This window comes from Perissodus microlepis, chromosome 17 (assembly GCF_051167445.1).
Source record: "Perissodus microlepis isolate ML-2025 ecotype Zambia chromosome 17, ASM5116744v1, whole genome shotgun sequence".
NCBI classification, from domain to species: Eukaryota; Metazoa; Chordata; class Actinopteri; order Cichliformes; family Cichlidae; genus Perissodus; species Perissodus microlepis.
The window spans coordinates 11868720-11891839 of NC_140477.1; the positions used below are offsets into that span (position 1 = coordinate 11868720).

The following is a 23120-nucleotide window of genomic DNA, read 5'->3' on the forward strand; positions in this document are numbered from 1 at the left end:
TTTGATTAATTTTAGACACACTTTTTCATAATAAAATAAATGTCAGCATTCTTTTTAAACGACACAATGAGGAAAAGGGCAGAGAAGGTTGCAAAACACAGAGGAAACACTTCATAATCATAAAGGGAGAAGTTTGCAGTTTTGCAGAGATTATCACGCTGCCCAAAAGTACAGTTTATCACCATGAAAGTGCCGCAGTGGTCCTTGTTGGCTGTACAAATGCAGTTCAGTGCAGTAGTCTTATAGCTACTGTTGAGCATCTTCAAATATTTATGCATTGTATTTACAGTATGGGAAATCTATAATCTTTTAACAGCAGCCTTATCGAGTAGGGTACTTTAGACATTTGCTGACTCTGCATGTTTAGATAAACTTCAATGGTAAAGTCATTTGTATGTATGAGCACTGCTCCTGTCACCACTTAATGAGTGCCCGTAGCGACAAACTGTTTCTCAAAAAGCTGATAAATGGCTCATATACAATTCAAAAATAAATCATGTGTGCTGTTTCAAAAAAAGTTAAACTCTGTAAATTGGAAACTTTCTTTAGACAGCGTTCTGTTGCAGTAAATCCTGTGGGGTCAATAGATAAGGGATGTCTGATTTATTCTGTTTAAGTGGTTGTCTCTGTGATGACTCAGCATTATTTCATTGCAGGAAAGTAAAGCAAAGTAATGACTCACACATAACAAACCTGAGAAATTAGGCCTTTGGAAACAAAGTTCCCAGCTTTGGTTCATAGTGAAATATCAGAATTAGTTCACTTTGAAATGAAACTCTAATGGACGCATGGATTGGTGCTGATTATAAATCCAAGTGGTACCATCATGTATCCTTTGAAGTTCAGGAAAAGAAGGCTGCATTTGAAGGAGTCTTTGAAATGGAACATCACCCCCACCATGAATCTCGAAGGCTACGGGTTAAAATCATTTTTGTGTAAAAAGTACATTCATGACCATACTCCAGTAAAACTACGTTTATTTATATTTATTTCAATTACTTTAGGGGTTTTGTGCTAACTAGCATACGTTGGCATGTCAGCATGCGGGACTAGTTAACAGTGAAGCTAAGCACATTCCCGTTTGCTTCAGCTGTACCTTGAGCTGTGTGCTAATTAGCACATGCTACATTATTTATGTGCTTACTGTCCAGTTTAAGGAGGGACACTCAAAAAATGTTGTGCATAGTGTTACGCACTGGTTTGTGCAATATCATTAAAAATATGCTTTTCAGCATCACTCTGAGATTGTTCTCTTCCCTTTTCTCTCACCCCCAACCAGTCACAGCAGATAGTTGCCCCTCCCTGCCTGATTCTGCCTGAGGTTTCTTCTTGTTAAAGGAGTTTATTTATTTATTTATTTATTTTTAAAGAAGAAAGTTTTTTCTTCAAACTGTCACTAACTTCTTGCTCATAGGGGACCATTTGATATTTGGGTTTTCTTTGTAATATTGCAGGGTCTTTATCTTATAATATAAAGCACCTTGAGGTGACTGCTGTTGTGAATTGGAGCAATATAATTAAAACTGAATTGAATTGAATATATTACTTATTATTATATATGTATGGTATATTACAATTTACTGTTAGTAAATGGCAGTGGTATATGTATTCCATTTGTATTACATTACATCATTGCTTGGTGTCAAATAACAACACATTATACATTACTCACATCCACATATTAGCACATATTCTATCCTAATAAGAGGCATGTTAACAAAAACCAACAGCAAAGTTGGTGAAGTAAAATAAGCCCCAATAAAAGTGTTCAAAATAGTAATAAGACAATCTATATACAGTTTATCCTTTCATATTTTTTATATGCAGCATGAGGCAATTTCACCCAACTCAAGTGCTGAACCATTATATCATCAAAGTAGTAGATTTGCATGTTTCAGTTCAGCTCAGTTATATGAAAAACATTTCTCAATAACAGTTTAAGGGGAAAAAATGCTGTCTTTGAGGCCTCCTTGCAATCTGCCTTTAATTCTCAGCACGTGCCGTGGTCTGTGAATCGATGCGGGGGTTATTATAAAGCAAGGAACACCCAGAGGCGATTGGCATGCATAGATGGGAGGCTAATATTACTAACATTTTCATCCAGAATTGCAGCGAGACGATGCACGGCGCATAAATTTTCACGGGTTAAGGGAAAACGCTGGGCGAGGTGCACATCAGAGAGAGCATGATTGTGTTAATGAGAAGGAAAGGGTGAAAAGATGAAAGTTGAGCGAGCTAGGGGCAGAGCAATCGCTGCGACGAAAGAGGAGAAAAGGTATAGATATGAGTTGGGAGGCAGAGTGAAAAGATAGTGAGATAAAAATGGAAAAGCTGATATATTGCAGCCGTGCCTGGTAGATAAGAGGAGAGTGAGATGAAAAGATACAAAGAAAAGAGAAAATGACTGTAAGACACAGAGGAAGAGCCTTCCATTCCTGGAGTCAGGAAGAAAAACTGTGTGAAAGAGAACTTCAGATAAGAGAAGTGAAGGAGGCCAATGACACGTCTGCATTTACAGTTTTCTTGATACCAGAATGCAGTACAGTTTCACAGTCCTCACTAAAAAGTGTGTTGTCCCCCATGGAGATATATCACAGCCTCATTTTAATTTTATTCCTCCATTACAGCTTAGTCGTTTTTATCTTTGTAAGTGTCTCAAATGCTTTTGACCTTGCATTACTGATCATCATATACCATATAAGCCCTAAAGAAGTAAAGAGCCTTAAAAACCTCAGCTCATTCTGTTAGAAATCTACCACCGTGATGCATGATGTGTGACCTTTATCTTAAGAATGATAGCCAGAGATTTTTTTTCATTATTTCTTTCTGTCTTTTTTTTTCTGAACAAAGCTAGCAATCAACAGCATCATTAAACATCAGTGAAGATACACTGGCAGAGAGTGACAGCTATAAATGTGACACATAATGATGCATGTGCAACTGAAAAAGTCATTCATCTCGAAAATGTCATGTGTATTTAGAAGGAAGCGTTTTAGATCCATCTACTGATTTTCTCGTGGCTACCTCCACCCGGGGTCTATTCCTGGTAGGACATGCCTCATTCAGGAGGGGCCTAGGAGACATCTATTCAGGTGGCCGAACCAATGTTGAGGAGTAGTGGCTGTACTCTGAGCCCCTCTCAAACGGCGGAGCTCCTCACCCTATTGTAAGACTGAGCCCAGCTAGCTTTCAGAGGAATCTTATTACCACTGGTTGTATCCGCAATCTCATTCTTTTCAGTCACTACTCAGCGCTCATGCCCATAGATGAGAGTAGGTGAAGATAGGTAAGAGTGATTCAGAAAAACCCATGAAGAAGGGTTTTTTTGAAGATGCTCAAGACATTTCATCAGCAGATGCAGGAAAAGATCCTCCTGGAAATGAAAGGATCTAATCAGCCAGCACACACTGTTTGCCACCCTCCGCTTGGGCAGGAGGCTGCAATGCATCAAGAGCATACCCACCAGACGGAGGACTGTAAGACTGTTAAACTGTAGTGATCCTCTGTAACCTCTGCTGCCCCCAGCCACAAATAACGTTTACACTATCCACTGCATACAACTCTGATGCTTGGAAACTGCCTCTCCTTTCTTATTTGATTTTTGTATTTACATTAGTCGTTTTCTTTTTCATACTACACCATAAATATTGTTGTTTTTGTATATATTTCTCTTGATGTGTGTTGTGGTTGTTGTCCTTAACCAGGAATTTTGTTTCACTTCATGTGAATAAATGTGCTGGAATAACAATAAAACGCATGAATCCTAGAAGTTGCATGAGGGGTGGCCGGGCCTCAGTCGGCCCCAAAGATCGACACGATTTCAGCTAAGCAAGCAACATGCCTTATAAAAAGACTTTAAGGCTATCACCAAAACCAAAGTAAATGGTAAATGGTAAATGGCCTGTATTTATATAGCACTTTACTAGTCCCTAAGGACCCCAAAGCGCTTTACATATCCAGTATGTAAAGTAGCGCAAAGCTATTCAATTCAATCAATTATGAAATCAATCTATTCTATTTGGTTTCATCAGGCTAATTATACGCAATTAAAACGCACGGATGTTATATTAATAATTAACCTACGACGATTCTTTCCCATGATAGTAATGTTATTAGTAATGTTGCAGATGTTGTTGCAATGAAGTTCAGTAAAGAAGATCTGTTAATTCACATTTACCTTTATTCCTGCTGCGCTTTTCTTTCGCTCTTTAGCTCTTTCACAGTGTCCCACTCCCCTCATTACTAATTTCGTCCTCACTACTCTGATCCAAAGATGATCTTGCCCGCCTTCCCAGAGCTAAACTTTCTCCGATCCCTGTTCTTTAAAACTCACTATTCTGTCATTCTTACTTTCAGACCATCATTCGTGAAACCTTTCTCCTCCTTTCCATCTTCACCTTATCCTGGATGTTCAGAGAGTCTCGTCCAAAGTCTCCATCATCAGTCAGCTTGGAGTGTAGATACTCCAGGGTCCTGTCCTATTTCCTTTCTTCAGCTATGTAGCAGTCTGATGGCCAAAATACTTTTATTACTCGAACTCTGCTTTCAAATGATGTCTCCTTGCCGAAGTACTTTCCTTGGCTATAAAGAGATAAAAACCCAAAATGAGTTCTGTAGTTCACAGTGAATCCTGAGGGTTATTGACCTTTTGGAGATGCTCTTAGCCATATATGACGCGAACTACTCGTTAATCTGTGATTATTTCATAAAATGGATTTACAATCTCTGTCTTAAGATGCTTCTTGGAAAGGGGCCCAGGACCGGACAGAGGCCAATGGTTCTTTTAAAGGGGTCTGAAACTAACAGTTACATGGAGGCTATCTTGACAGGATGAACCACTTAAGACAGAGCTGCTTTTAAAATCCTGTACACAGTGCTGCACAAAAGTCTTAAGCCATCCTTTATTCCTTTAGATTTTGCTAGGAAAATGGGAAATAGGTGCAGGAATTTTCTCAGGAAATCTTACAGGTGCATTCCACTTGAAAATCTTTTTTTTTTAACTTGGTTCCCCTTCATTTTATGAAATTTGGAAACGAGTTTTAGTTTTAGTTGTCAGCATTTATCAATCAGCAAGAAAGAAAAGTCCAATGGGACATGTTTTGGGAGCTTGATTCATACACTGAATTAACGTCCTTCTAGTTCTGTCCTGTATATAATGTTATGGAAATAGGAAACTATGTTGCTGAGGCAGAGATTCGCTTTGGTTAAAGGGTGTTTTAAAGTGTGACATGTTTCCATATCATCTGTTAAAGACCTCCCAGCCTTTTACCTTGTTGATTTTGTATTTGTTTTGACATGTGTGTGCGAGCGTGTGTGTGTGTGTTTGAAGGGCGAGGGGTGGGGGTGTAGGTCTAGTCATTTCTTGGCACCCATGGCATGGGGTTTAGGTTTTCCATTACAGTGGCTCTGGCTCAGTGTCACAGTGGGGTAGTGGCTTATTATGTAAAGCCCTGTGGGTTGATGATCTAATTATAAATACAGGAAGTCCTGCACACTTGCAAACCTATAGTTCTATATTCGGCCTCAGGGATCCTCTGCTTCTAATATAAGCACAGATCTGTCAATATAGAGTGCATTGATAAAAATATGGAACAATCATCTACAAGATTAGAACCACCGAGAGGCAACAATAAGAGCAAGGCACATATTAGAGAACAAGTTGCAATGCTCTTGGAAGTAATGCAAAGAAAAGCCTTGGTCAGAATAGAGTCCATGTGTGAGTGGTCTGGGTGATGAGGGTTACTCAGACCATGGCTGAAACTGCTGAGGTGAGTGGGCAGGGGTGGGGTGTGAGGAGGTAGTATTTACTGACAGTCTGAATGGCCCAGGGGAAGAAGCTGTTTGTGAGTCTGGAAACGTGAGACCTGATTTACCTGAGGCGCCGACCAGAGGGGAGCGGACCAATCAGGTGGTGGGCGGGGTGCAAGGGGTCACCTATAATGGCACTGGTTTTCCTGAGACAGGCAGAGGGCAGCCAATTAATTTTTGGGCAGTGTTAATTACCCTGCGCTTCCTGTTCTCAGTTGTGGCCGCTTCAAACCACACATCCAGGCAGTAGGAGCGCGTGCTCTCCACTGAGGAGCCGTAGAGGCCCAGCAGCATCTTCTGGTCTAGGTTATTCTAGACCAGAAGATTCTAGACCGCTGCTGGGCCTTCTTTACAAGGTTGTTGGTGTTGTGGATCCAGAAGAGATTGATGGAGATGTGGGTGCCCAGAAACCTGAAGGCAGAGACAGATTCTCCATTCATATTGGGAGGGGAGTGGTTCTTTTGTTTTAAAGACGTTTTAAAGACGTTCAGCTTCAGGTTAATTTCTGAGCACCAGTGGGACAAGTTCTCTACGCAGTCTCATCTCCATTATTGATGAGCCCAACCATGGTGGTGTCATTGGCATACTTGACAATGACGTTGGTTAGGTGGGTTGGTGTGCAGTCATAGGTGTACAAGGCGTGCAGTGGGGGGGCTAGGAGTGGAGACCTGCGGGGATCCGATGCTGAGTGACACTCAGGAGTGAGGGTCATTTTATGTCAGTGTAGGACAAGCGGTGGGGACTGAGGGTGACGAGAGGTGGAAGACAACTGGGTGGAATTGTCAGTTAATTGAATGCCAGTTTGGATCACACAGATGAATGAGCATGGCATAATGACAGAGCATTAGCACATTCGCTAGTCACACACATCCAGCGCCATCACACATCAACGCTGCATTATTGCCTTCTTGTAACCACAGAAATGCGTGACAAAAAAACACGGTAGGAAGATAAATGTAATGCTTTTTTTTTTCTTGATACAAAACAGGAAACATGAGTTTAATTGATTAAACTGACTTGCATAGAATAGACTGGGATATTTAGCGTGTTGATATGTTATATTGTCATTGCTTGTACGAGCTACAACCACATAAAACACAAAATCATCCAAATCTGTCCACTTTTATTGATTGATTTGACACATTACAATATTTTCAAAAATTTTAAAAATGGTTTACAAAATAGCAACCTTTAAATTCATGAAAAAACTTGTACAGTAAAATAATCAAACAATTCATATTCAATGCGATTGCCCTTAATTTCACTGGATGTGAAAGTTCTGTATGTATATTGCATTTAATGAAGACAAGAAATTTGCATTTTTTTGGTAAAAATTGACCAGAACTCAAATGAAGACGTGTTTTAATGCATTATATTTTAATGTGACAAGGCACAGATTTTGCATGTCAAAGTTGAGGTGTTTGAGAGGTGCGGGTCACTGGGGATAATTTATACGTAAGCTAAACTATTATTCCTCATGACTCCATGAGTGTTACAAAAAGCACAATGTTAAAACAGCAGAGTGCTCTTTTAATCCAGTTACAGTATGCAGGATTAGAGGTATACAGGTACATGTACAATGCAAAGGACTCTATTATTCATAAGCAAAAGAGTAGTAAGGTAAAAACTCATGTTAACAAAAGAACAAACAAATACCCCTGAAGACCCTTAAGATATAATCATTTAAATAAAAGGATTTTTTTTTTTTCTCAATAGGTGAAAATATAAACTTTCATCAGCAAACATCAAGCACTACCAGGTTCTTCCATTACCAGCTTGTCTTCTCTATACCCCACCCTCATGTCTGGCTGCCCCTGTGCCTTGACTATGACATAATTAAACAATGTGAGCCCTGGGTTATGTGGCCGACTCTGGCGCAGGTCACTGGATGGTGTACTCATGTTTTCGGGATCCTGATTGTTTTTAGAGAAATGCAATTAATGTAATGAGATAGTCACACAATAGAAGAATCTTACAAGTGCTGAAAAATACTGCTTTAGCTTTATCCTAGTTAATAATTTGTATTAAAAAAATATTTTATTATAGTGATAACACATTTCATTTTAGATGCCTTTTAAAACACTCAAGGTCACCTTATATAGAAGAGTTAAAGAAATAAATACAAGAAAATCTGAGTTCACTCACCCTATATAGTGAGACCAGAATGAATACTGGGATGCATGTCAGGGGTGTAAGAACAAGCAGAGAGCCCAGTGTGACTCCCCAGGTGCCAGGCTCAAACCCATATACAACAAGAGGATGACTTTGCACCAGGTTATACAGCAATGTAAGCTAGGGGATAGGAAAAAGTCAGGTTAGAAAGACAGACAGCAGAACAAATGTGGTACCGCTGCAGCATAGATGAAACAAGATTAACATTCATTTGGAATCATGTTTCAGGCGATTCTACAAATGTAAATCAATTTTTCACTTACTTTTAGCTCTGTTTTTGGTCCTAACATCCTACTGGCCTATCCATCTATATGAGTACATGGCTGTCAGTGGAAGAATTCGTTTTTTAATTGACAGTTAGGTCCATTATTTGCTGGGTTAAAACACCTTTTTTGTTGTTTTGCCACTATACATCACCATAGTAGATTTGAAATCAAAGTACAGACTTTGAGCTTTAATTCAAGGGGGTTTGTTATCTGGTCGGGAATTAAAGCCATTTTTTATAGACAGTTCCCCATTTGTAGATGCTTACATTAATTGGGTGACAATGACAAGCTTTTTTGTGAATTAAAAAACTAAAATAAAATATCAGTTTGCATATGTGAGTTTAAGTTTGTATCATATTTGCAACATCCGGCCTTTTTTAATGTTTTTTCAGCCAGAGGAACTGAATAACCAAGTGTTAAGTGAAGATAGAAGTAGCAGGAAGAATTCTCAAGTCTATAGGACTGTACTCTCAGCTTAGATTCAGCCAAATGCTGCAAACCTCTCAGTGCCCAAATGACCATATTGCAAAAGCAACCCAAGAGTTTCTCAAGGCAAAGAATTTATTCTTCACTGACAAAGTCAGTCACATGATCTCAGCCCAAAAAAGAGCATGCTTTTCATTTACTAAAGTCAAAACTGAAGGCGGACAGACCCCCAAACAAAAAGCAACTGAAAGTAGCTTCACCTCAAGGGAGGAAACAGCATTTGCTGATGCCCATATCTTCTAGACTTCAGGCAGTTATTGACTGCAAAGGATTTTTTATCCAAGTATTAAAATAATCCCTATATTTGCAATTATGTTAGTTTATCCAATTTACTTTTAGCTGCTGAAAATATTGTATGAACAGTTCATACAATAGTTTCCCTTGAAATGAAGCTGAAAGTCTGCACTTCAATCACATCTTGATTGTTCGATTTCAAATCCACTGTGGTGGGCGAGAGAGCAAAAGCTACAAAAACTGTCCTTGTTCAACAAATTATGGACCTAACTGTATGAACCAAATGTGCACAAGTAAAACCAGCTAACTGCTTTTTCTGAAAGTGTAATTTTATTATCAAGTGAAAATAAATAAGATAATGAAAAAATCTAATAAACACTTTGATATTCCCATTTTATCTGCCTTAATCTGCCCACGTTGTGTCACAAGAAAGTTAGTTGGACCTTATAAGCTGCCAGCAAATACACTGTGGTGGTAGCTGATTAAATAATGAATGTAATCTTATCTGCAGTATAGCATTATGTTAGCAATCCCACTACAACAGTGACTGGACACACCTCCTTAAGCAGGTCAGGGCACAGAACACATCCATCCCAGTAATGCAAAGGACTGCACTGAGGATTAAACATGCTCAGGCGCAGCACACATCACCAAATGTGTGACTACATGTGACTGCTCAATGAGCTGAAAACAGTTGTCTGGTGCAGCAGATATCAACACTTTGAAAGCTGTGACAGAGAATCAAAAAACAGGCCAACCATAGCGTGAGCTGAAAATCAGTCTGCAGCTCCATGAAGAAGGGAGGTCCAGACTTGAAATATAATTCTCTGGAGATTTCACATAGTTTCATTGTCTTCTAAGATTCATTTGATGCTTTGTGATTATAAAATCACTGCCTCCAACTCTGAAATTACATTGTGCTGATCATGTCTGCAATGACATGATGTTCACGTAAAAGCATGAGCCTCACTTTCTCCTTCCCGTATATGTATTTATGCGGGATACTGTGGGAAGATTTAATTGGATCTCTTGCTCATGTTTGTGCAGGTAATACCTTCTGGATTTTTTTATGGAAAAATACAATAAATAATATGACTTCCTGTGTATTACAGAATTTTCAAGAACTTTATACTCCAGCTTTTGGTGCGTAAAATTAAAAACTAGTGTTTTATTAGTCTGTGTATTTCACAGCTGAAAGAGTATGAATTTCTCTAACCAAGCTAGCCAGCATTACCCTCTACTATCTTGATAAAGAGTCAAGTATTAGGTTAATTTCCGATGCAAAAGCGTTAACCTTGGGACTTTAAAAACCAATGAATGATGTCATAATGGATATGTCCATCTGTTATATATAGTCCATGAGTTTACTGGCAGTTAGTTCACTGCCCCAACAATTGTATCTGTACCTGACAAATGTAATCTGCGTGCAGTAAAGCAACCTAAAACTGGTTGTCAGAATTAGTAACAGGTATAAAACAATGAATATGATTAAAAAGATGAGAGGAAACTGGCATTAAAGCAGAGATCCAGTGTGAAAGACAGAACAAAGGCACAAAGCAAATGAATCAGATTAAAGAGATATGATACAGGAGTGAAGACTCACCCCGCAAATGAGCGGCGTGATGAACAGCCAGCAGTACTTCAGCATAGGGAACGGAGGATACCCAATCATGTCTTCAATGTTGTCATAGAAACGGTCCGCGCCTGTAACATGCACAGCAATGCAAGGGAAACAGAACTGTTTCAGTTTTACAGGAACTGCTCTAACACTTCATGAATACAATGAGGAGTTGAAGTTTCATCTTAACACCATACTTTCACTTTAACATTTAGCCATAGTTACTAGTTACTAGTTACTGTTCTGTTTCAGCTTTAAAACACAATGTATGATCAAAAGTTAGTTCGACAGTTGATATAACATGTTTGTGATGATGTGCTGTGTTTGGTTTTCACTAAGAATGGCGCAGTGCATCATGAACAAACGTCTCCACTTTGGTCTCATCTGTCAAAGGACATAAATATCACCCAGTAATATCAATACATCTTGATATACTAATTACTACAGTTTATAAAAGTAGCCTATGAAAAATCCAGTCACAATGGATTTTGCAATACAACGTCACTAACACAAATGCTTATCTATGATGATTCAGTACATGAGGAAGGAGGGGGAAAGAACAACAAACAAATCAACAAACATCACAAAATAAAACTCAAAATGACTGTATTGAAAAAATAAGTTTTCCAAATGAGAAGAAAATGACAACGCATGGGACAGCAGTGTATAGGTTAATGAGGAGCTGAGGAGGAGGAGTTCAATTGCAGATGAAGATTAGAAAGCAGCTCACCTTCATTTGCTACCGAAAGAGGCAGAGACATTTAAAAACAGGAGTAAAGTTCTATGAGATTGGAAAGTAGACGATCTGCAGAATGGAGAGACATCCACATATTGATTTTCTTTGCAAATGCATAATAGCTGAAGAATTTGCCAAACCTACTTAGGAAGGCAGACACAGCTCCATGAAACTAACTACAACTTTACAGAGGCAGAAAGAGAGTGTCCTCGCACTATGCTGTGTTGAGTATCTCAATACTGTGTAGACTCACTTTGAAGAATAAGGGAGGCCAATTGAATGAATAAACAGCTAACAAAAAAGGGGGAAGGGGAAGAAACTCATCAATATCTCCATGTGCTTCAGCAGAGTATAAGAATACCAAAGAACAAGCAAAAAATCTTTTCAGTCATAATTAGTTTCAGTCTCATGAAAGAAAACTGCCTGGATCCATAAAATACAGAGACTCTGAGAAGTGAAAATAAACCAGAAAAAAGACAAAAGATATGATCTATTGTACACTAATGACTTTGTGATAAGTCTTAATAACTAGCTATACAATCATGTCATGACACTTTTGTATATGACTTTCAACATTAATCAAAAGTGCATGCAGTAACATCTACTGATCTGCTTGCACCAGATAATGACTGTACATTTGTCAAATGTGTCTTTTAAAAATACTACAAAATACAGCATTGGCAAAAGGTAAGATTCAAAGTGATAGACTCTAACAGAGAAGACATTTTATCAAACAACAAATGTGCTGACATATCAGAGCAGTGCTGGGAGCATTATCTATCACCAGAGTGAAAGAAGCACAAACAAGAAAGATGAAATCACGAAGAGTGTGTAAGTCTGGCTTTTATACTTTTTGTGACCTCTGGGGCCCAATCAGTGATGGGCCCCAAAGGCGTGCCTGAATAAAGCCGTAAGTGGGTGTGTACAGTACTGTGCAAAAGACTTGAGCCAACCTTTATTTCTTTATATTTTGTCAGGAACCTGGCAAAGATGCTTTTGGCACTGTGGCAAGCTTTCTTATCATGATTTAAGTAGTCTTTAGGAATAGTTCTCCAGGCTTCTTGAAGGATATTCACATTTTTTCTTTGCATGTTGGATGATCTCTTTCACAACAATCCCGCACTGCTTCAGTAATGCTTAGATCCGAGCTCTGGGGACCAATCTTGACTGATACGAGTGTTCCATTGTGTGTTTCTTCTGCAAAATCTGTTTTCAATTTTGACAAGATCTTCAACACCACTGGCTAAAATGCATCCAAACCACAAAAAAGCCTCTAGCCTGTTAAAACTGGTTCGTTGTTAAGTTGTCTGTTATGTGTAGACATAACACATATTCATCCCTTGAGTATAATGCATTTTGTTTTTGTTTTTTGCTAGAATGATTTATAGGTCAGTGTTAAGTGCCTTAACAACAACAACAACAACAACAAAAACATACCTCTGAAAATGCTCAGGTATAAAAGCTGGACTGAAAATGAGTGAAAAATCAGCTGGTGTCCAAAGAAAGCCTGGAGAACTATCGCTCAAGAACCACTTTACAAAATTACAAGAACGTCTGGCATCTTGGAAGCAAAATATAAATTGATGAGTGGCCAAAGACTTTTACACAGTACTTGTGTTTAAAGTGAATAACTGTAGTCTGTGAGCCTCACTGTCAGTGAACATTGTTATATATACTCCATTCCCCATTCATGGTAAAAGTTATCTAGCTTTTACGGTGTGCAGTAGCAGAAGTAAAATTAAATAATATTAGACATAAATAAACACACAATACTCTTATCCCTGCATCATCATTAAAATGTCACTTTTAATGCTGGTCCTATAGCTGTTTTAATTTTACTTTGGACAGACCCCAACAACTGTTTCAAAGTTGGTCCCTAAAAGATATGCTTATAAAGATAGAGATAAAACAGTTATGCTGATGAAACAAAGGCTCTGTATGAATTGCATAAGCTAACTAGATATAATAAAGTTCCTTTCTGTAGCTACTGTGGATGTACTGCAGTACTGATGATGTTGATATTCTAAAGATAAATCGATAAATCACATATCCCTATTATTTAGGTTATTAGTAAGACTGTCATCTTACTAATAAAGAGCTAAATTAGTATGCTTTAATGCAAAAACATTTTTACATTTAGAGAAAAATACTTTGAGAAACAATTCAAAGAACTTAGAGGGAGATAATTACTTTTGCATGGATAAATTCTGCAGCACTAGTTTAGAGCCAATAACTTACCATATACCCAGCCAATAACAATGGTCTCTGCGCAAGCAATAAAGAGGAGGCTGGTTCCACTTGGACCATATGTGTCAACCAGCTGGAAGAGGACGATCCCGCCCTGAAACAAGAAGAGAAAAATTTAAAAAAAAAAAAACCTTCTGATAAAACTGTCAGAAGGGCTGTTTTCTCCTTGTCTGTTTTTAATGTCACCATTATCAGAAACCTATACATGCAACATGAAATGGAAAAAGCTTTAACTACTAGAGAATACGCCACCTTAACAGAATAGTTCACTTTCCTACTTTATTTGAACAAGTGCTGATAGTGCACAACCAGCTTACTTCAGTAATGAAGGGCAGCCCCAAACAGAAGCAAACAATAGCAATGACCAGAACCAATATCTCTCTGGCACACGGCCTCCTCAGATAACGTGGAAACAGGTCAGTGAGGGCTGTGGCCAGGCTCTCCACACACACAAACTGTGAACACAGAACTGACGATTAGCTTATTTTGATTTTGATCTGATCCTGGGCATTGTGCATTGCATACAATACCTGACTATCTAGGCCGAGCAAAAGGAGCATGAAGAAGAACAGCACAGCCCAAAAGGACGAACCAGGAAGCAACGACAGAGCTGTAGGATAGGCAATGAAGGCTAAACCAGGACCTGTAAGAAGAATGTGAATGCATCTATTAAAACGTGACATACGCATTCCAGGGCGTTGTTAAGGTCATAGCTTTAAGCTGTACCTGAGTTTGGACTCTTAGAGATGAAATAATCCCAGATTTAATGCAAAAACAGTAAACAAATTATAGACAGACACAAATAAGTAAGTGGTCATTTTGTGGGAAAAACTGTATCTCCTCATCTTTTGAGACACTACATTCCCAAAGAGGAAAAAAAAAAGAAGAAAAAAAACCAGCATCACAACCCTCTGACTCTATCTGAACAGAAAGTGACATCTTGTGGGCATTGGATGAATTAAAACTTTAACGCACAAAAACTACAGACAGCATGTTTACAAGAATAATTTATCAGGTAATTATTTAGGAAACTCCATTTTACTTCCTTGTATGCAATTATCTTACCACCAGCTGAAATGTCTTCCAATGAAATGTTAAGGTCCTGAGCCATGAATCCCAGCACTGAGAATACAGCAAAGCCTGCAAAGATACTGGTGGCACTGTTCAGACAGCACAGTGCCAAGCAATCCCTGGAACAGGACAGAGAGACAAGCTAAAAGTATCGAAAAATTTAAAAAAAAACAATAAATGCAATGATGTCTGCCTTTAAGGAGGCTGACCTGTAGCAGTTGTTGTTGTATTTGTTGTAGCTCCCCAGAGCCGTCAGCACTCCCTGACAAACAGCATAGGAGAAGAACACCTGAGTCCCTGCATCACGCCACACCTGGAGAGGGACAAGATTTCTGACATGTTTTGAAGCTGAAATTGTTAAAATAACTGAAGGCATTTCAGATCCAGTAGATTAAGAGCTGTTTTTTGTGTTTTGATATCTAAATTACCCAGGTATACAGCATTTGCATATTCCTGCTTTGCTGTTACCCTGTCATAAATTACAACTACATGAGAGAGCGTGCACGTTGAGGCTTGTGAATGTGGGCAGGCTTGTTTTCACTATTGTCAATCTGCAGGTCACAGTCGTGACAGCATCTGGATAACATTAGAGACACCACAGCTCTGGCTTGCTCATGATAGACCTGGCAAGGCTCCAAAGCTATATAGAGGCCTCTACTCTGACCCAGTGGTGGGCTTGGTTTATTCCCTGCCTTGGGTCAGAAATGGAAGTCTGAGACTGTGGCAAATGATCTTTACATCTTATTCTGGACAAAGAAGGAACTGTTATGTCCCTGGAATTAATTATATTTTGAAGTCCTCTGAGCTTTTCTGCGTACATATTCAAACACGCACACTGACACGGAAACAAAAGGAGACACATTCACACAATTAACAGACCGCAGACGTGGGCCAGAACTGAACCACTCCCCTGCAGTGCATGTGAAAACAGACAATCGCACGCTACAGCAAGTCTAGAAACTAGAACGACTAGATCTGCTTGTAAGACCATCTGGCACTGCATAAATCTGCCCTGTAACTATAAGCGCTTTCACCTGCACCTCTCCAAAACATTATTTTCCCACGTTTTCCCACACTGCATTGGGGCTATTGGGTTCCTACAAGGGTAGCAATACTTTGTCTTCTAACTCAAACGGTCACATGTGACATGACCAGATCGTTCCCCTGATTTACACGATTCTTCTTTCTGAGATAGTAACACAGCAACTGAGGCAAACAGACAAAGACTGGACGGGAGAGAGATGAGAAAACAACCGATGAAAGCAAACACCAAAGGGCTTCAACTCAGACTAGGTTGGAGAGGGCTGAAGACCTGCAGGACCCGAACAACCAAGTGTCATAGTGACAGAACATCCTAAAAAATACAGAATGAAGATTAAGTGTGCTGTTTAAACGCAAATATAAATTAGATTCACTGACTCAGCTTACAAAAAATACTTTTTTGTAAGGTAAAAATAGTATTTAAACAGGTTACTTCAGGCCCTTATTTACATTCCTTTGTGAGGAAGATGTATATGTTTTACTGAAGATCATCTTTGGGTTGCTCTTCCTGTTAAGGCTATGTCTTGGGACCGGAAATAGAAGTCAGGGCAAAGAAAATGGAGGGGGAGGGGTGCATAACTGGGGATAACAGGACCCTGTATTCATCCTGTTAGAGCGGAGAGAAATCCAACAGACAGTGTTGTGTTGAGAAATGAAGACAGGCAGATGATGATCTGGTTGTTGATGACTTTCAGTGCAGATGGAGAACTCGTTCTCACTCCATCCTTCACACTGTGGCTTTCAGATGATGGTAAAGTGGTCGTACTGTGTGCTGTGTTTGTGATTTTTGCATTCCACAACCAAACACTTCAACATAAACATTTGATAATCAGAGTGAGCTCTTACATCTGGATCACTAAGTCTGGTGAAGTCGGGCTTGAGGTAGTATTTCAGGCCCTCTCCAGCTCCTGGGAGCGTCACTCCACGGATGAAGAGCACAAAGAGCATCAAGTAGGGAAATGTAGCAGTGAAGTACACCACCTACAAACATATAAATGCAGGTTGTAGTTTTGCATACTTCTCATACACTCATCAGTTGGTTTAAAGTTGCACATGATGAGTTTTAGAATAAACAAAGCTATAAGCTGCAACTGTCTGGCAGTTCCTTTTGTAATGGAATTTTTGCCACCACCACCTCCTGCAGGAAAAACACTTCTCGTACACTGCTATGTGTTCCACTGTTTATACCGGGTAGTTATTAACTTGGTTTTTATTGCTGTTTTGTCTTCATGTAATAGAAAGGGATAAAAGTCTGTGGCTAGAAGTGGGGTTAATGAGAACAGTAGGCCTGAGCCAGAAAAAGCACCGTTGGGGTCTGTAAAAACAACAGAGCTGAAGCATAGAGTAAAATGCTGTCAGAAGAGTGGGGGTAATATCTGTCTCGACAGCACATCAAATACATATTTCCTGGTTAATATTAACATAACCGTCACAAACACCCAAGAAATATCACACAAGCAAGCTAAAAGTGCTGACTGACAGCTTGTGCCACCTTTTTAATAGGGAAGGGTTTATAAGCTACATATTTTTGCAGACTGAGAATCCCTTCTTGCCCACCGACCAAACGGGAAAAATGTAACACATCACTTTGCACACCATTATAAAGCTTTAACAGGGACAGCTTTAACAGCTGATATCCTCCACGTTAGGGAAATGCTTACCTTTCCAGTTGTTTTGATTCCCTTCCAGATGCAGAAGTAACATATGATCCAGGCAAACATAAGACACAGAGCCAGATCCCAATGAATCTTACCTAAAGACATGTTTTCTGATATTCTTAACACACGGTTACTATGAAAAAAGAGACATGTGGGAACACATGAACACATGGATGCTCTCCAAATGCTGATGAATGCTCACTAAAACCCCCATTCTTAAAATCTTCTCCCACTGCAAATAAACAGATCCTCATATATACGTCAAAAGAACACCACCAAGCATATCATCGTGAATACGGATGTTGAAACTGCTCCCTGTTTATTTTGGATGAATACGGTTTAGATTATAAATGGGCACAGCAAAGAGCACATATTGTTTTCATTATGGAGCACAGTTGTAGTGCTGACTGATTTCCCAATATTTGTTCTCACACCAAATCAGGTTATCATGTGAAAAGAGGCAGCCATGTTTCAACATGTCTAAAAGCGAGAGGAGCAAACAACTTTGAATGAGAGTTGGAAGTTCAATAAAAATGCTATTGTTCAGTGCTATTATGTCTTTTGAGGAATGTAACTGGCTGCTTGTTTTATTTGGGTGGCCTCGGTTCACCTTCTGTTGGCTCACTATTCACACCGTGTTTTCCAACTCACAATTATCTTTTGATATCTGGGAAGCATTGTTGAGGAATTTTCCGCCCAAAGACAAGCTAAATAGGGAATTTGACTGTCCAGCTCTTCTAATGTTCAAGGAAAATAAAAGTATGAGTGAGTTTCTAACCTCCAGAACTCCTCTTCTGGTGACGTGCTCATCAATATTGTTTCATTGCTGGAAAGAAAAAAAACAAGTGTATAAGGAGGGGTGAAATTAATCCTTTAACATTCTAACAGTTTCATAAAGACCACAAACACGTTTATTTTCATAGTAAATGCATTCTTAATTTTAAGTGGATCTTATGTACTCATTTTTGGCCTCAGATTTTTATTGTTCAATCATGCTTTGCATGATTGACAGTTTGAAATAATCCATATTTATCATAATGGGACTTGTTAAAAGCCTTTACTTCATCCTAACAAACAAGCAAAATGTTTGAGTTATTCTTGCTGCAATCGGAAATCTAATCAAAAAATAAGAATATAATAATTAAAATGTAATAATTCTAATGTTTAAACTTTTCAACCCACACTGTTTCTGCATGTGTGTGTGTGTATTTTGTCTGTATTTCTTTCTGTGCAAATGTGACCTTGACCTCTGTGTGTGCATCTAAGGACCCAGCCTAAATAATTGTCTGTTGTCTGAACAACACGATATGTCTCAAATCAGGCGATTGCACATCACACTAGGTGGTTGGTTGTTAACGTGGGATGTTGGTTGTCTCAGAGGATGTATAAAAACCCTCTACAGATAACGATTAGGCATTTTTTCCTCTGGGCATCATTGAAGTGAGCAGATTAGAAGACCACCCAGTGGATTTATCCTTGTTTTTCCAACCCACTATGGATTCATTATTTTTGAGATTTGCTCTGCTCACTACCGGAATCATAGATTGGGACTTAGAGGAAGTTTTGGGAACTTTGTAATGGGTTCTACCTCCTCAGAAAGAATTTCTGAAAGAATTCATCTACATCCAGGGTGTTCTCTCTGTCCTCCACTAAAGCCTCATCCAAACTGGTAATGAGTTGTTAGCAACAGTTTAGATTTCATTATTTTATATTTTAAAATGTGTTACTTTTCTTGAAATGTTTAAAATTTAAAATGATTTTATTCTTAATAATTGATGAGCTGTTTGCTTTGCCCTTGTTAAATTGCTTAATAAAGTATCCCATCTGAAATTAAACTTAATTATGTGGACGTTCCCTTTTTGATTTTCTTTTTAAATGAAAAGGTAAAACTTGGGTATGAGTTTGAACATCTACTTTTGTGAGGATCTTATAGGTTATTCTAGCCTTTAAGAATTAACAGATCCCTGAGGCCACCTGTCCAGGTAACCAAAGTAAATTTTGTAGCAAATTTGCTGGCAAAACTGATTGTACCTTATTCAGGGTTGGTAGTGTGGTGCATCATATAAACTATTGTGGTACTACCCCTAGGATCAGACACTCAGACAATTTCAATGGAGACCCAGTCCAGACTTCTGTACAGAGGTAACTGGGATCTTAACAGGCTTTAAAGGGTGAAGTGACTTTTTGTGCACTTTTGCGTTGAGATCTGGTGACTGTGGTGCCCATTCAAGTACAATGAACTTGCTGGCATCTTCAAGAACCCAGTTTAGAAAAATCTGAGCTTTGTGACATGGTGTGTTATTCTGATGGAGGCTGCCATCTGAAGATGGGTACACTATGGTCACAAAGGGATGAACATTGTCAACTCAATACTCAGTAAGGCTGTGGCATTTAACTGATGCTCAGATGGTACCAAGGGGCCCCAAGTGTGCCAAGAAAATATCAAATTACACCACCAACAATAGCCTGCACAGGCTCACCAAATTTGGCAAGCCTGTGCAAATTGTAACCTCCATTTCCTGTTCTCAGCTGACAGGAGTGGCACCCTGTGTGGTCTTATGCAGTTGTAGCACATGTGCTATGTGTCAGAAAATAAGGAATAATAGGTCCACTTTAGTAAGAAATATCACATAAATGTCCAATCAATGAAGATAATAGGAATATCCAAAGCAGTGAATATAATAATGTAGAGAAGATGTTGCATTAAATATACCTTAAATGTGGCACATTTCAAACATTTGACATTAAACTAAAGCTTGACAAGTCCTTTAGATTTATTTGGTTGCTTTTCACCCTCATATTATCTTTATATTATCCCAAGGTAGGAGTAAGTAAGCATTTCCTACCATGAAAAACATTTACAGTACATCTGGAAAGTATTCACAGTGCTTCGCTTGTCCTTCATTTAATTATGTTACAGCCTTATTCCAAAATGAATTCAATTATTTTTTTCACCTTAAAATGCTAAACACAATACCTCATAATGGCAAAGTGAAAGTAGTTTGCTTGTAATTCTTGGAAATTTGTTTAAAAAAAAAATTTTTTTTAAATGCCATGGCATATAAAAAAAAAAATAGGCATTTTTACCTTTTTTGGACTGTGGAGCAGTGAAGATAGGACAGTGAGGAGAGAGAGGAGAAGTCGTGCAACAAAGGGCTGCAGGTTGTTTTGATAAATTTGTAAGAATTTCAAGCAAACGTTTTTCATTTTGTTATTATGGGGTGTTGTGTGTAGCATTTCAATGTAAAACATGACTTTAATCCTTTTTGGAATAAGGCTGTAACATAACAAAACGTGGAGCAAGTGCTGTGAATGCTGTCCAGATGTTGCTGTAAAGCATGGGTGCGTTTCAGAGATGCTATTGTGCTGTTTAATCCCATGATTACTATTAACCTTTTCATAGTCAGACTCTTTTCAAGTCCACATAAACAAATTTCAGTTGAGCAGACAGAGTGCAACTTACTAAGTTGTATTCTCATAGTAGTCCATTGAGGTGACGTTGTGTAAGAATGACCAGTTGGACCCGGCCTGAAACAGTTGGGGGTTTGCAAAGATGCTCATGCGACTGTGGCACGAGTCTAAGCGATTAAAAAAAGAGGGATAAAAGTGAGAATGTTAGCTGTTTTCTTTTAAGTCTTGAAAAGAAATCACTGCTTATCAAATACAGATGGGTTTAAGCAAGCATTCTTACCAGAGTTCCACCAGTTGTCACATGTAGACCAGGGCAGGGGACTTTTGAAGGAGTTTATTAGGTAGAAGATAGCCCATGCCAAAACAATAATGTAGTATATGTTCAGATAGATCACAATCACTTGGGACGCAAACCCCACCCCTAGAGAACAAGTGACATTTCAGACAGTTAAAGGATATTTTTGACTGCTGTCTTCTTTTCTTTTATGACAAGAAGACAGAAACATTATATAAAAGCAAGTCCCAGCACCATGCACGGTTAATAAATCCTCCCTTTTATGTAATTAAGTTTGAAAGTTAGATAACTCCCAAGTCAGCTACTGGATCTGAAGCTTGGAAATATAGACTTAGCCTTCTATATGTGACTTTCTTTACTGCTAACTGCTACACTATTGTTTTTGCAATTTCCACAAAGAAAGCGCTGTCAGAAATACGCAGTTCCTAAATGTGAGCCTTGTTTTTACCCTGAAACATGGGACATATCTTCCTCCAGGCAGTCACCCCACCCTCACTCGTGTACTGTCCCAGCGCTGTCTCCAAGAAAAACACGGGGATGCCACAGAAGAAGAGGAACACACAGTAGGGGATGAGGAAGACACCTAAAATTATAGACACAAACTATTCCATTAGCAGGTGGGTTTGTTTTTTGTTTCTTTTTTTGATTTTTTTTAATGAAGGATCCTTATCTATTAGTTGAATGTTTCCATCAGAACAACTCTCCCACAAACCCAAACTCTCACCTCCTCCGTTCTTGAAGCACAGGTAGGGGAACCGCCAAACATTTCCGAGGCCAATTATTTCACCAACCATAGAGAGTATAAACTCCATGTTGTTGGCCCATTTTTCCCTCGACAGAGCCCCTTCCTCAGGAGCCTGTTTTTCTGCCTCAGAGTCTGCAGCAGGAACATTCCCGGTTGTTTCCTCAGTCATGGTCTTTCTGTCTTTTGTACAGCATTTAAACAAATATCATGGCATACCTGTTCTATTCTCCCCCAGCTCTTTCTTGCATGCATGCAAATATAGATCATGAGCTTTGTAATTTAACTGATGAGCCTCACATTTGCCCTAATAACGATTATTAAAGAGAAAAAGGCACAAAAAAAAATAGCATTTAATTTTTTCCTCCTCTTTCTCATCGAGATTTGAATTGATGCAACTTACCAGTGAGCTTGTAGCGAGCGCCACAGTGAAATTCCTCGACTGTATGAGCGAAGTTTGCAGGAAAGTTCTATTCTATTTTCTATTGAGGGGTGTGCCCTGAAGGAGAAGTAGCCAAACGTTCTGGATGCGCCATCCCTACGAAAATGCTCGTGGATTTTACTCAAACGTCTCAACAAGCGGCGTAATGTCACACACATGCACACAACAGCCATCTCAGTGCGTGTGTTACGCACAAGTAATTGCAGAAATTGCACTTATTGTCATCAGATGGAATAAAATTATGCACGACTGTATATTATCGTAGAATAATGATAGTTGCGTATGTAAGCTATGTGTGTTTGGACCCTAACTTCTAGACGCCTTAATTAATCTGGATGCTACCCACTATATAAACTCCCTATGGTACCATGATTATCAACATCGACACAGCTTTTAGGAATTAATTTTATAACGTGCAAATTCTTCCAACATATATATATGTGTGTGGTAGCTGCAGTACGCATGCGTGTACGTATATACGTTGTTGTTATGTTGTCTGTGTTATCGTCTGTACATAACTGCTAATAAAACAGTGACGTTAATAATGCCGGACTTTTTTCTCCTACAATGAATATGCAGCTTGAGTAGAAGAAAAATAACAAATATATGTATGTATTATTCATTCCTCTGGTTTTTATGAACAGGTTTTTGTTTTTGTTTTTTGGGGTTTTTTTTGTCATCTGTGCCATCTACACAGTGATGTGTAATACACAAAATACATATCAGCGTTTTAATAGGTTACATGAGCTAAGCGAACAAGCACCGCAGTCCGAAATGATAACAACGGTGCTAATGTTTTCATTAATAGTAAAGTATTCATTATAAATTGGTTTTGTAGTGTAGTACGAGACAATCAGGTACCAAAAAATAACTTTGCCGTCATTATTTAGCTT

At 38.8% G+C, this 23120-nt stretch overlaps 1 protein-coding gene across 2 annotated transcripts; it reads right to left on the reverse strand.

Moving 5' to 3' along the window:
* Positions 1-6914: 6914 nt before the first annotated feature.
* LOC146369258 (sodium- and chloride-dependent GABA transporter 2-like) lies at positions 6915-22550 on the reverse strand. 2 transcript variants are annotated; one of them, XM_084909546.1, is made up of 16 exons: positions 22189-22550; positions 21768-21968; positions 21492-21626; positions 21029-21169; positions 20801-20915; positions 18116-18163; positions 17341-17470; positions 16526-16660; positions 14848-14951; positions 14633-14757; positions 14098-14210; positions 13885-14022; positions 13559-13661; positions 10570-10670; positions 7954-8100; positions 6915-7721 (listed from the first exon to the last, which is right to left on the reverse strand). In XM_084909546.1, the coding sequence occupies exons 2-16, from the start codon at positions 21955-21957 to the stop codon at positions 7554-7556; spliced, it is 1893 nt and encodes a 630-aa protein (XP_084765672.1). In that variant the 5' UTR covers positions 21958-21968; positions 22189-22550; the 3' UTR covers positions 6915-7553. The 2 variants fall into 2 exon arrangements, with proteins under 2 accessions (XP_084765672.1, XP_084765673.1); XM_084909547.1 differs by having other exon boundaries at positions 21768-21920; positions 22189-22549.
* Positions 22551-23120: the final 570 nt, after the last annotated feature.

Bases quoted from the DNA above. Each gene is read 5' to 3' on its own strand.
- LOC146369258 (XM_084909546.1), bottom strand. From the start codon at position 21,957: ATGACTGAGGAAACAACCGGGAATGTTCCTGCTGCAGACTCTGAGGCA. The intron at 14,758-14,847 runs GTCAGCCTCCTT...GTCCTGTTCCAG, and splicing joins TACAACAACAACTGCTACAG to GGATTGCTTGGCACTGTGCT. The intron at 14,023-14,097 runs GTATTGTATGCA...CTGTGTTCACAG, and splicing joins TGCTCGGCCTAGATAGTCAG to TTTGTGTGTGTGGAGAGCCT.